The 14665-nt window shown below is 41.9% G+C and overlaps 1 protein-coding gene across 1 annotated transcript in view; it reads right to left on the bottom strand.

The window, feature by feature from the left end:
- Positions 1-13999, bottom strand: part of LAMC2 (laminin subunit gamma 2) — a 52686-nt gene extending 38687 nt beyond the window's left edge. The window contains exon 1 of the mRNA XM_081025673.1: positions 13650-13999. Within this exon, the coding sequence (XP_080881799.1) occupies positions 13650-13728 (79 nt within the window). The 5' untranslated portion in view covers positions 13729-13999. The remainder of the gene's footprint in view (positions 1-13649) is intronic.
- Between the last annotated feature and the right edge of the window lie 666 nt (positions 14000-14665).

Below are 14665 nucleotides of genomic sequence, written 5' to 3' on the forward strand. Positions count from 1 at the left end.
CGACAGGGGAAAAAATAAACAAAAAAAAATTGTTGTTATTTAAAAATTCCAGAATATTCCTGCAACTGAGCTGAACAAAATGGGCCTCATATAGTCTGTGCCTGGTCTTTTTTGTTCTGTGACCAATTTCTGGCCAACCACTACCATGGGCACAGCGGTTGCCAAAGGGCACTGCCAGACGAGGGATAAGGTAACAGGGAACAGGGGGATTCTGCCAAAAGGGCTAAAGGGAGAAGCAGCAGTCACCCCAGCCAATTATAGCCACACAGGAATGACGCCTATTGTAGTCAGTGTTTCCACTTATGTGTTTAAAGAAGACAGAAGTCTAGCAATCTACTGATTTTTAAATGTTGGCCAAAAAATTATTTTTTTTTAATTTACTTTTTAAATGAAGTTGGGCAAATCTTTGCACTTGATTCTGCTCTGCAAACCAGCAGGAAGTACATCTCATGCTTTAGAAAAAGGAAAAAGAAAGCCCTAGTATACGGCACAGTGCCTGGTCCCTAGTAGGTATCTAATGCGTTTTTAACGAACAAATGAATGAATGTTTTCTTGAACTTCAGGAAACTCCTAGGTGTGTTTCTACCATTTAAAGGATTCCAGGTGTCCTCACGTGTTCTGGATGTGCCTTAGAAATACAAATACCCACATTGAGCAGTCATGCTCTTCCTCATTCTCTGAGGGGATGTTTTTCTCCACAGAAGCCCAGTCTAGAAAACAGCCTTTCTTGGTAACTTATAATACAGTGATTTGATTTAGATTAATAAACCTAAATATAAGCCTATAATAACCTTTTAAAACAGGAGGAAATTCTAACAATGTTTTTTGCTATACTTTTCTTTACGTTTAACCTTGTTTACAAGAGTAAACTTTTTTTGATTTTTATTCTGTAATCTGCTTGCTGTTCTGGGCCAGCAGCAAATTTCATGAACGTGTTCCCTAGTTTCCAGAGAGCCTTGACACAAACGCCAGTGATGGGAGTGTACAGATGGGGGTCTTGACCATGTCCCTTTTATCAACATCCATTAATTCAACAAATATACATTGAACATGTACTATGGGCCAGGCTGTTCTAGGCACTGGGGACAAAGCAGTAAACAGAACCAAGAGATGGCCCAGCCTTCTTAAAGTTTTCATGGGAGTTAGAGGGAAAGAAAATAAATAATAGAGAGCCAATATTGGGATAGTGATACTTGTTGAGGAGAAATACATAAAACAGAAAGGAAATAGAAAGTTAGGGTGTGATAAGGTGAGTGAGAAAGGGCTGAAAAGTGCCATGCGCTGGTTTACTGTTTCCTTTCTATTTTGATACAGGTTTGCTCACGAACTTTGTCCATTTATCTATCGGGCACCATGGTTTTCTTATAAATTATCATGAATTATTTACATAACAAATGTATCAAACTATTTGCCTATCATGTTGCTGCAGGTTTTCTTTTGCCCCTCCTGATAAGGTCCCTTTCTCTACCTTATTGATAGATTTTATTTCACGGATACTTACACCTTTCCCCCTTCCTTCTCCTGCCCTTAATCAATGACATGCACATTTATTTCATTTATTTAATAAATATCACTTCACACCTAACAGGGAGGCTGTTCTGGGTGCTTGGACACTGGGACTTCATAAAGAAGCAAGACTTCAAAAAGGGGATTTGCCCGTGTTTTATCGTGTCCAATAATATATTTTAAAATATATATTTGCTTAATACATATTGGGCTTTGTCAAACACTCATCACATTATCCACGTTTTCCTCATTTCACCATGGACAGGGATGGGTCCAGGACTTGGCCTTCAGATATCAATGCATCAGAAAACACAGAAACAAATCAGACTCAAACTCTGAACAGACCTGAAGCCTTATAAGTTCTAGGAATTAAGTTCAATCTTTCACTGAACTCTGTATTGTAGGTGCCAGGTCCCATCCGTTACTCTCATGTGACTATTCATTTGTACTTTTTCCAAACTAGGGACCTCTCTTCAAGGTTTTATCCTATCCTCTCTCTGTCTCCTCACTCCAACATCCTGAAATCACTGTCTTGGTTACAGTTAAAGGAATGAGAGTCATCTAGTTTCCCTCAAGCCTACTATTAGCATATCTAAAACTGAGTCATTTTACTCCGATTTTCACTTATTTTTTTCATCCTAGTAAAGCTTGGGTGGTAATTGTGTCTGACTATGCTGTATGCTGCGTCTTTGGCATTTAGGTATTTATTATAATAATAACTATAATAGCACACCATCACTGACCCTCAAGGTGCTTCTTAGAGAAGCCTGCCAGGCAGCCAGACACAGGCTGATCCGCCCACCACCCTCCACACTCCTCCCCTGCACCCCCACCCCAGACACAAGTCCAAGTTGCTAGAATCCCTCTGCAAACAATGGAGCAAGGTGTGCGGAATCCCTGGGGCTCATTCACACTCCCACCCTCAACTCAAACACACTATTCCAACAGGTTGGGACAGGAAGCACCGGGGCAAAGGCTGTTTCCAAGCTGCATCCTTAGGAGAATGGAAGGAAACCGAAAATATTTCCTCAGGTTGTACTTGGGGCAAGGTCTTGGAATAATCACCGTCAGGGACTGCAGTTCACCCAGACCTCATTTTAAATTTCCCATAGGAAACACTTGCAAGCAATTACGAGAATGTTGAACCATTTGGCATTGATCTGATCATCTGTGCCTAAGCAGGTCCTCTTTCTATTGTTCTAAACTTAAAAACACGCGCTCTTTTCACCAAGGTGATCTAAATGCCATCTTCATACAATTTATGTGACTATCATGTTTTTAGTGCTCTAACAGTAACAATGAAATTAAAAAGCCAACCACTTTTCAAAGCCCTGCAGAGTTGGCCGGGCTGACCTCTGCAACTTCATCTCAGGCCTCTTTCCCTCTCTTGTTCCCTGGACTCCAATACGCAGACCTTCCAATATATCTGGGGCGCACCCAGCTCTTCCCCACCCCCGGGGCCCTTAGGCTTGCTGTTTCCTTTGCCTGGGGCACTACGGGCTCCCACCTTCCCTAAATCCACAGAGAAACCAGAGTGATCTTTTTAAGAACATAGATCACGTTGTATACGGTTCCTGCTGATAACCCTTCAACAGCTTTTCCCTCCTCTGAGTGTCCTCAGGACTTCATCTCCCCCCTCTCCTGGCATTTGTCACTTTCTATCCTGTGTCATCATTATTTGTGTACATGACTTACTTCCTCTATGGCATTTCGTATGTTTACATCCCCACAGGACCTAACACAGGGCTTGGGACAGTGATTGTGGATGGATGGATGGATGGATGGATGGGAAAATGGATGGATAGAGGGAGGGAGGGAGGTCAAGAGGAAGGAAAGGAGGGAGGGAGGGAAGGAAGAAGGAAAGAAGTCTGACTCTAAAAAATGCCAAACAAGAACCTGAACATACAGACATCTTCCAGGGACCCAAGATGAAATTTTATCAACACAATATACAAAGTTTTCATTGTCTACATATATGTTTCAACCAAAAAACCTCCATGGTGAGATGGGAACAGAAAGAATTGTAAGAGGAACACGGTACTTTGAGTTAGAGGGAGCGTCTGAGCCTTTTTTTCTGGTTGCTGCTTACGTCAGATGAACTATTTCCGCGCAGGCCTGCCTGCCCATCTGTGACCTGTGAGTCTGGAGCTGCGAAGTCGGTCTGCCTGCCATCTCAGTGGGCAGCAAGCCTAGGGCTGTGCGGGAGGAGCGGCAAGGCAGGAGGCAGGCTTGAGACCGTGAGATCAGTTTGCAGCCATCAGACAGCCTCGACAGGTAATGTACTTGGCTGCTGTGGGGGACGATCTCAGGAGCTAGGAATTTGAGTTTCATGTTTGAACCTGACAGTGTGTGCTGCTATTACGTAGAGCTTTGCTGTTCTCACTTCCATTTCAGCTGCCTAGCACACTAATACTGATTCAGTCAAACAGCAGCAAGTTTATAAAATAAGCTACCTGTAATCCCCTGTGAATGAGTCCAAGTGTAAACCATTTGGAGATGGCACTCAGTTCTCTTCCTTATTTAGACAGAAGGTATGTGCCCTTGCTTCCTTTCTAGCATTTTGTGTCCTCATTCCCTTTCTGAGACATTGCATCTTTTTCTCTCTCTCCTTTCTGCAACTCTCTTCCCTTGGCTACCGTGATATCATACTGTCAGGTATCTTCTTGGCTTCTGACCTTGTCCTCCACCCCATCCAAGTCTTTGCAGTCTCTTCTCCTTATCCCAAGGCTAAACGCTGGTGTAACTGAGGCTCAGTCCTGAACCTCCGTGACTTCTCATTCTAGAACTCTCTCATCCAAGGGCTTCAATAACCACGATAAGTGTTGACGAGCCAAAATTCTTCGCTGGCCCAGACTTCATTCTCACCTTTAGATCCATGCCCAGACAACCACTTTACATTTCCAACTCGTTGTCTCCAAAGCTCTTTATACAAAACATATTTAAAACCAAACTCGTGACTGTCATTCTTTCAAATCAGAAAGCTGGAAGTTATCTTTATAGGTTCTCCATCGTTCTCACCTGCCCATATTCTATTCAACACCACATTTTATTGATATGACCCACTAAATAGGTCAAGTCCATCCAAGTCTATCTTTACTGTGGCCACTCTAAACCAAATTACCATTACACTTTGCCTGCAATATCTTCCTAACTGAATTCCCTGCAACTTCTCTTACCTCCCTCCACTCAGTAGTCAGAAAACCTGACCAAAATACAAATTTTACCAATACCTCTCTGCTTAATGCTTTTCCTTTACTTCTAGGATAAAGACCAGAATTTCTTAACATTGCCTACAAACTTATCCATGGTCTAATCCTATCTACTTTTCACCCCAATTTCATGTAACAGTGGGGACTGGGACTTCTTTCCCTCTCTCCCATTCATTTCACTTACACTTCTTTTTGTCTTTACTGCCTCTGCTATTTTATGTTCTTGCTTTGTAAAGGAGAAGCATCATGGGAGGGTGAGGTAAGTTGGAGCTAGCAATTCTAACCGCCTTCCTCTCATTCGTTTGTTCAAAGAAGTTACACTGAAAATTAAATCTTGATTTATCTTAGTGAGTATCATTCCCTTTCTCTGAGTCAAAGAACTGGCCTCATGTAAAGTGACAACCCTTTTATGCTCAAAGAGCAATCGTCACCTCCACGTAAAGAGTTAGACTGAAAATGGTGAATAAAATTACAGTTGAGAATAGTATATTCACTTAAAAAAAATAAACACCTGGCAAATGCTTTTTCCCCAAATACAAGCAGCTATTGAAATTGGCCTTTAAGTAGCAATCTATTCTAATGTACTGTAAATTATTTTTAGAAATACTCAAATTGCACATTACTTATGAGGTCTAAGGAAAGATACCCTTGACATCTATCAGTTTGGTTTCAAAAGCACCGGAAGCTATCACCTCATTTGCAAAAAGCAAAGTCTCCATACTGGGGTGATCACTTCGTAAGTTATGTAATGTGTAATCACCTGAAACTGATTGTTGCCTACCTGAAACTAATATAATATTGCTTGTAAACTGTAATTGAAATTTTCTAAGTAAATAAGTTAAAATTTCAAAAAATCAAAGTCTCCAAATCTGAGACACTCCAGATGACAAGATGAGTATTTTTATTATATTACACTTGCCTGTGATGATGACAATTCTCATAAGTATTTTCTAGTTTTGAAACCTCCTACGTGAGATTTTTCCCAGCTTTAATATGCTTCTCAGCTTGGGTGAACACTTTAAAACAAAATCTGAACATATCATTGTTGAAACTGATCTTGAATTTTATGGTTTAATGTGTGAACGTCTGCTTCCAGCTTTATCTTTTTAACATATGTCACAATATGTCTTCTAACTAGACTTAAGAAAACTGAAATGGCACTCCCCTCACTAAGAATATTACAACTGAATTCAGTTTTCTCCCCCATAGTTTTCAGCCAAAGCAGCCAGAACCACTGGTGCCATATCCTGCCTAATCCATTTGTTTCCCAAGACATGTAAATGCCCAAGCCAAGTAAGTAATGCTGCAACGTGAAGTGCTAGGAGCAGAGGGACAACAGAGGTCGGTGTTCTAATTCCACTGGCCATTTTGAATGATAAAATATGCGCAAGTCGTTTCAACTCTAAATAGTCTAAAGTTATCAAGAGCCAGTGCAATTGAGATCACCACATTTTCCTTTTGAAAGAGTCTGGCTTCAAAGGAGTCACCTATTTCGCTCAGTTTATAGCACATTTTATTATAACCGAGACTTAGAAAAGGCACATGTGGACTTAGGCAATTCAATCTAGTGAGGATGACACTGGGAGACTCCACCTGGAGATGTCTTTCCCTAACTCCCCACCAGGGCCCAGGCAGCCAGTGAGGACAGGAAAAGAAAGTCCTGGTGAACAAGGAGGTTGGGGACGCCAATTTTTGTCTGACTAGCAAAGGATTTGAGGGCCCAAGAGGAGGCTGAGGGCTCAGTCTGAATAAATTCAAAGGTGAAAGGGAAGAGAACTGCAGGACAAAAGAGATACAGAAGAGACTCCCTTGCTCTGGCAGCTGGCACTTGTAAGGGCTCTACTCCAAGACAGCTGGTGTCAGCTGCAGTATGGAGACTCAGCAGTGTTCATAGTAAGGATTCTATATGACAGTACTACCGACATGTAACCCCACACATTTCTTACCAAGGAAACAGCACTTTCTATATTTCTATGAGATCATCTATAAAGAAAAACATTCCAGCACAGAAGGCACATTTGACTGTTATTCAAAGAGCCCAGTGTTCATGGACCATTTCCTACATGGTCCAGCAAAAGGTGTCATATGCCCGTTTAAGAAGCAACTGAAGTAAAGCAAATTAGAGAGTCTAGGCCAGCTAGAGGTGACACCAAAATGAGGACCAAAAGGACAGCAATCATGTATGAGGTACCTGAATTTTTAAAAATGAAAAAGGAAATTCTGATTTGTCCTGAAATGCTTTTCGGAGTATATGTTACATGTGGTTTTTCAATCATTTCCATTTGTGTTTTGTTGGCTCCTTAAAAAGAAAGTTACCTAATAGTTCTCCCTCTTTAAACCTCTTATGAACACTATATTTTTGTACAAGAAAATTAGCCATGATATTTTGCCATCGCCATATCCTTTTACAAAGGTACACACATTTAGGCATGTGCATGCTGACTCTGCACCATTGCGATGAGAAATGATCTTTAGAACAATAGGAATCAGCTTTTACCAAAAGCAAAATAGGTAGTGATTTGAAACAGCAGTCAACATGCATAAAGCTTCCAAGGTCAATGTTCTGACTGAAACGGAGCCCATCCTGAAAGACTCACACTAAATCCAGTGGGCTCTACTAGGGAGAGAAAAATAACCTCTGGACACACATATGCCTCTATAGATTCAAACGTCAGCAGTCATTGAAGAACAATGACGGACTGGTAAACCTGAAAGGCTTATCCTTCAACTGTCTTTTTCTTTTTTTTTTTTTTAACTGAGCCACTTGGTCAATTCCCAGCTACATGAAAATCTGACAATAGAGACAAACCAAAAAAAGAAAAGAAGAGAGAGAGAAAACTTGGTCATTTGAAATCGGTTCTCTTGCCAGTGCCCCACAAACTAGAGTTTGCGCTTCTTTTTAACCTGTTGTTCTCACATTTTCGAAGGAGCAGCCACTATATTGGCTCACATACACAAATAGAGACTTGTAAATGGACAAAACACAGATGTCCCAACTAGAGACATAAGGGATGCTCTTAATAGGTCGAGATTCCATCTAGTCTGACAATTAATTGAAATGAAAATTCTTAGTAAGAATGAGAAATAAGCCAAGGAGGAAGCTTGCTAAAGTACAATACACTAGCCACTGAAATCTGGTCCTGCTACTAACTGCATGCATCTTGTTAAGGCAATTGCTTTTCTGTGCCTCCATATTCCCACTTATATATGAGGATGTCACATGCTGGAACCCAGCTCTGCTATAATCAGCTGTGAGAATTTGTAGTTACTTTACCTCCCTGTGTGTCATTTTCCTCACCTATAAAATGAGAGGCTCTTGTAGAAAACCCCGAAGGTCCATTCTCCTTTAATTCTATGATGCTGTCAGAAGCCAAAAACGTGGTGAAGTGTGCAAACCTTTTTATAAGAAATGCCCCACATAAATGCAGCTGAAGATTTATGTAATTTCTCCCATGTTTAAGTTAGTGTGAGAAATGATTTGGCTGCAATTTAACTTTTTTAGAATGTGACGATCCATAGTCACACAATAAATAAAAATAAAATCTGGGGGGAAAAAGTTGGAATTCTGTAAGAATTCTCCATCTCTCCTCTGATACAGCAGAAAGAGAGGACTCAAGCCTTTGCACTGACTAGTGTCGGAGGAAAAACCATTCTTTTCTTCTTGCATAATTGTAACGTAAGGAGCCCATGTTTGTTGGGGAGAGCACATACACAGACATACAGTCACCCCCAGACACAGAAAGACTTAGCTTTTGGCTTTGGATAGAATTCAAATATTACATCATGTACCTAGAGGTTATATTAGAACACAGCTCAGTCGTGATTCGGTAATCTACTAGGTTTAATTTGTGACTAAATTAGAATATTCCCGAATCTGTGAGGCTCCTATTTCAATACTGGCCTGTAATAGACGATTCAAGTCTCATCCTTACCAATTTCTCTAGGGAATGAAAAAAACAACCACAAACATGTCAATACCATTAAGCCACTAAGAACTTAAATGGGAAAAATATTCCCAGGATTGACACCTTAATTTCAAGCTCCTGACTTTCCCATGAATACTGATCACAAATCAACATTCTTCCTCACCTTCTTGGACTAGCAGAGCTAAATCAGTGGCTGGCTACCCTCAGTTCAGGACATCCAGAATTTAAGCCGACATAGAAATTTCCAGCTTACACTCCAACTCAACTCAATACTCCTGGTTATTGTACACACTTGAATATAAGGTAAAGGTTTTTCTTTTTCTTTTTTTTTTTCTCTCAGGGGGAAAAAAAGGTCCCATTTAAGTCTTTTCAAAAATCTCTTGGGGACAGCTGGTTAGCTCAGTTGGTTAGAGCGCGGTGCTCTTCACAACAAGGGTGCCGGTTCAATCCCCACAAGGGCCACTGTGAGCTGCGCCCTCCACAACTAGATTGAAACAACTACTTGACTTGGAGCTGATGAGTCCTGGGAAAATACACTTAAATAAATAAAAAGTTTTTAAAAAATCTCTTATATCATAAGGCACTTTCTCAAATACTTTATTTTAATAGTAAAGTGTTGTTTGGGGAAGACGTGAACTTGAAATGAACTCAATCAATGTTTTGGATACCTATCAGTAAGAAAGAGGCCCAGGTATCGAACACAATTCTCATAATTTTTTATTATCTCACAATTGCCAGTTCTGAAAGTTATAAATAAGCCTTTTAAGATTATTATGTTGTGAAGCTCCCAATGTGTGCCGAAGGATGATTTTTAAATGTTTTGAAAATGGTGTACTTTCCAGTGACAGCATCAAAACCAGACTTAAATGAGCTGTATCTCAAGCCACCTAGTTTGAAGAGACGAAGAAACTGTATTAAAGTGGCTTTAGAAATTCTAAAGATGAATGGGAATAATCTGAATATAATTACTTCATGAAGTATGAATGAATTAACCAATAATTCTAAGTTATTATTTTATAAATTATGTGACTTGAAATGTTTGTGTAACTAATTTACTAAATTGAACGTAAAGAGACATGTGACCACTGCATCTATATTGCTAAATGTTTTCATAATCAAGTTGGCCCAAACCCCCCTTTTTTGGTGAGTGGGGGTGCAGATCTTCCCACTGAGAAGTGAGAGACCACCTTCTGTGGGGTCATCTTATATCTGGGCATATTCCAAAGAGCAGCACATTTGCTGACTCTGTATGTGATAAGGTCTGGTGGTTGGCAAACGGCAAGGAGAAGAAATGATATGAAATCCAAAGTTGAAATTCCAATCTGCTTTGGGTTCCTTCTCAGGTATTCTACTTGTTTTATCGGGTAAAACTTGGGGTTCAATTCAGCCTGAGGAAAAGGGCTACTCATCACCTTTCTTGAGCTAATTCAAGGAGCTTTCAAAAATGTTACCCTTTGAAACTCAGAAGTCAGCATCCTGGCATTCAGCACCAGCAGGACAGCTAATGAGATAACTATAGCGTTGAACCACATAGGGAGTGCTTACCAGGCACTGTGCAAAGTGCTTTATGTGTAACGATCGCAACCACTTATTATCCTCACCTTAGAGTTGAGGAAACTGAATAACAGCAGCAGTAGCTTGCCTAAATCCCACAACTGGTAAATGGAGGAGCCAGGATTTGAACCTACACAGTGTTACTTCAGGGCCTGCTCTCTTATGCATGATGCTATGCCACTTTAAAAATTTAAGTAAGACTCTATGAGAGAATATAAACTTTCCAGAGGTCTTTTCCACTGTTGATAGCACCTGTTTTCCAGCACCAGACCATGGGAGAAACCACATTAGTGATCTATAATAATCTTGGATTCTGAGCTCACTGTTCTAGAACAATTGCTTCAAAACTTACCTGATGGCTGAATCCAACAGTGGTGTCACATTTTAGTCCTCATCTTTGTATACTTATATTTTATAGGTAAATACCATTGATTACACCTACATTGTTGAAACTCTGGTTAACTCTTTGGCTAACAAACACCCCTCTTTCTTCACTCTCCTCTGTCTTCGATGCTCATATTTCCTGATTCCTTTCATTGTTCCTCTATCTCCTTTTTAAGTGCTGAGGTTTCTTTCACCTCTATGTCCCAGGTAGTCTCCTCTATTGTCAAAGCACCTTTGGGCTTCTAACTTTATATTTCAAACTTTTCTAAACTTCATTATCAGGGTTCCAGTTGTTCACTGGGACGGAGGGTCACCTTCATTCTCATCTCAAATTCAACAGGTCCCCCCAGGCACTTACTCCCTCTTCTTCACTGCTCAACCTTGCTCCCAAATCTGGTCCTTCTTTTATCGTTCTCATTTCCTTTAATGGCATTACTGTCTAACCAGTCACACAAACCTGAAGCCTTGGATTCATGTTGGACTCACCCCTATTTCTCATTATTTTCCCTTACTTGTATTCCTAATACACACACACTCATTGGATCACCAAATTTTTCCGATTTTACCTTCTAAATGTCTTTATAACTTGTTTCCTCTTTGCTATTCCCACCACCATGATGAACGCTTTCATCCTCTCCCAGATCAACTTCATCTTCTAAGCCCTGGAGTGGGTGATCCTTCTAAAACACGAATCGGACCACACCCACCCCTGCTTATAAACCATCTGTAATTCTTCTGTGCCGACGGCACTATCCTAACTGCACAGCCTGGCATGTACGGCTCTTCACAACCAGATTCTTGGCTACACTGCTATCTTCTCTAGCCCCTTCTCCAGTCATACCTCCCCATGTGAACTACGGTCTAGACCATTGGACCTAGAGGCCACATTCTCTCACACCACCTGTGAGCTCCTGAAGGAGAGTTCTTATCTTCCTTACTGATCTCCGGTCATCTGTGTTCACGATACCCGTGCTGTCAGCTTTGGACTTTGTAAAGAAGTGGTGCTAGGCATCTTAAGGCATCTTTACAATCATCACTCATCCTTTCAACAGCTCTACAAGATTACACAGTACTATTGCCTCCATTCAACATGGGAAGAAGCAGACTTCAAGCAACTGAGGAGCCTGAAAGGTTACTTATAAGGAACTAGTAAGAGAATGAGGCGAAATTTGAAGCCAGGTCAGACTGACTCTAAAACCTGTGCTTTAGTTGAGACCAACCCTGAAAATCTCACTGATTACATCTAACACCATAATTTTGCCTGCAAGGAAACAACCAACAAGCAACGTCATTGTTTTAGACTCTCATGTGTGTAACCCACAAGACACACAAATGTGGGTCACTTTGGAAGGTGGTAAGTACCATAATTTCAGTCCAACTTCCAGCACCCCTTGAATAGAAAAGCAGGTGTGCTCTATCTACCCTGACACCAAACTTTTCACACTTTTATTGAACCCCAAACTGAAGTTGTTTGAGAAGGAGCTTAATATGTTAAAGTGGTCCATCTCCAAAAAAGGGGTATGTCTGGAAACGGGCCTGAACACTGTTTCTGACTTAATGGTCTAGATGGAATGCTCAGAACTGGGCTTCCATGAGAAGAAGTCAGAGTCTGATTTTATTAGACAATTGATAACATCCTACATATTTACTTCCGTTAAATAATGCTAACACACGCACACACACACCCTCAATGATAGCCAAGGGGGAAATTGCTTCAATAATTACCCAATATGTAAAACATATGTACTTTGTTCCCCTATTACTTTTGCAATGTGACCCCAAAAGTTGCAGCCTAAGAACCCCCAAGTCAAGTTCCATCCTTGTTGCTGCCCACACTGTGGCTTTGCACAAATCTATTTCCATTTTTTCATTTTGTAAGCCAAGGGATTCTAGTAGTTGATCTGTAAGCAGTCCCTTTGAATTCTACTATTCAGAGACTATCCTAACTTTTAGGATGTATTTCACTCGGTTAAGACTATCCCAACTCTAAGGGAACCTAACCTACATGATCATTTTGGTGACAAGTTTTTAAAATGGTAGTCACGATGGTGTGTTGACAGTTAATTCTGAGACTATTTTAAAAACAAAAAAGGACGGTATCAATGCATTCGAACACATGCGAAAATATTCATGGCATTCAAATACAATTCAGGCCAGCAGTACCCAGACTGCACGGTAATCAATGGACCATCTAAGATGACCCCAGGTGCACAGTTTACACTGTGGACAGGTACACAATGCCCATGTGTGAAAATGGGTCTCGAACATATTGAAATGATTATTTCAAATGCCATCAGGTGCAAGGAAGCCACATAAACCTGAAATTTCAGGGTAATTATACAGGCAAGCATCATCGGTAAAACTAAGCGACAAGGAAAACACCCGTTATGTGTTGTCCTAGCTGACACATGCCGACAGTCAACAGTTGCTAGGCTCTCAGAAAGTTTTGTTTACATCAGCTGATCTTCTCATGACATAACAGTCAGTGGGTGCCCTAGCTAAGATCAAACGATCTAGGAATCAATACGTGTCTGCTGAATGAATACCATGTGAAAATACGACAAAAAGTCATGTTATATAGAATAAAGCATGGTTAAGACTGTTAAGGCTGATTTTCCACTCCAAAGATGAAATGGAATTCCAGGAGAATTTTTGAAGAGGTTCATTTTCAATCTTGGTGGTGTTCACAATCACAGAAAACATTCCCACCCAAATCCCAGCAATAAAAACACACAAGGGGAAAAGCATTTATACACCGATATATTACTGATCCAACAAGAGCCCCTGGATCAAAACCAGCAGTCAAGAAACATTGTTCAAGTAAGGAAAACCCTGGTTTGGCACTCCTATTGGCTTTGCATTTTTAAAGCAGACAGCTTTCTATAGTCATATTCGTCTTACTAAAACCTCATCTCTGGAAAAGCCCCAGATGGAGGAGAGAAAGGGGGTGCTCTAAAGAGGTTTGGGACAAAGTGAGTATGCTCAGAGGTGTGTTCAGCCATCACGGTCTGCACAGAAAGGCCAGTTCACAGCCCCGGGCTGTGATGTTTGCTCCTGGAAGCCGACTCACCTTCTCTCCTGGAGGTGGCCCGGGCAGCAGGCAGGAGCAGCGAGAAGCAGAAACAGCAGCTCAGCCAGAGCGTAGGCATGGCCGGGCGGGGCCGGCGGGGCCGGGCAGCAGGCGCACCGTCCACTGCTGCAGGGGTCGTGGCCGGGCACCTGGCAGCTGGTGGTTCTCACTCTGCGCTCGCTGTACCTTCCTTTTCCTCGATCAGGTGGTTTTATCGACTCTTCTACCTGACTCAGTCCTGACAGGAAGAGAGCCTGTGTTTCAGGGTGTGACTCACCTGTGAATAAGGAGGACCCAGCCCTCAGGAGGCAGACAAACAGCACACACCGAGCTGTAAAGGCGCTCACCCCAGCCCCGGGCTCCCCCCTCGCAAACACCTGGCCCCGGCCAAGGGTGTGGTGCAGAGGCTGCCTGCAGCCCAGGAAGCCTGGAGGAATGTGCCAGACCCCACAGAGCCCTCCTTCTCTCCAGGGGTGGTCCAGGACAGAATTCACACAGGTAGCTAGCAGCCTGCCCCTTCCTCAAACTGGGAGGCCCAGTCCCAAGTGCGCAAACTCAGAAATAAGTCGGCAGCCCTGATCAGCTCTGGTCTAAAAGATATCAAGGAAAACAGGGCAGTAGGAGAGTGATCACAGGGTCCAATTTTTCCTACTGCCTAGGCTCAACCTCTCTCTGAAACACAGCAGCCCTACCCCAGCCCACCCACTCTGCTGACACCTAATTCCTTCCTTCACCATCAGTAGGCTGGACCAAGGGTTCCTCTCCTCAGTCCCCATAACTTCCTGATGTCCTGGGGGATCGGTGGGCGTCCCTAGCAACGCTAGATATCACTCTGCATTCCTAACAACTGGTACGGCATCTAGCTCCTAGTTGCTGCAAAATAAATGTTGTGTTGAATTGAGGAAGAAAAAGGATTCACACTTCCTAGCCCTTTTACATCTCAGAGCATATTTCCTTCAAGAGGCTGCTGGCAGTAATTCAGAGAGGTGGCTGTCAAGAAGTCTTTGGCTCCTGCT

Source organism: Rhinolophus hipposideros (assembly GCF_964194185.1).
Source record: "Rhinolophus hipposideros genome assembly, chromosome: 19".
NCBI classification, from domain to species: Eukaryota; Metazoa; Chordata; class Mammalia; order Chiroptera; family Rhinolophidae; genus Rhinolophus; species Rhinolophus hipposideros.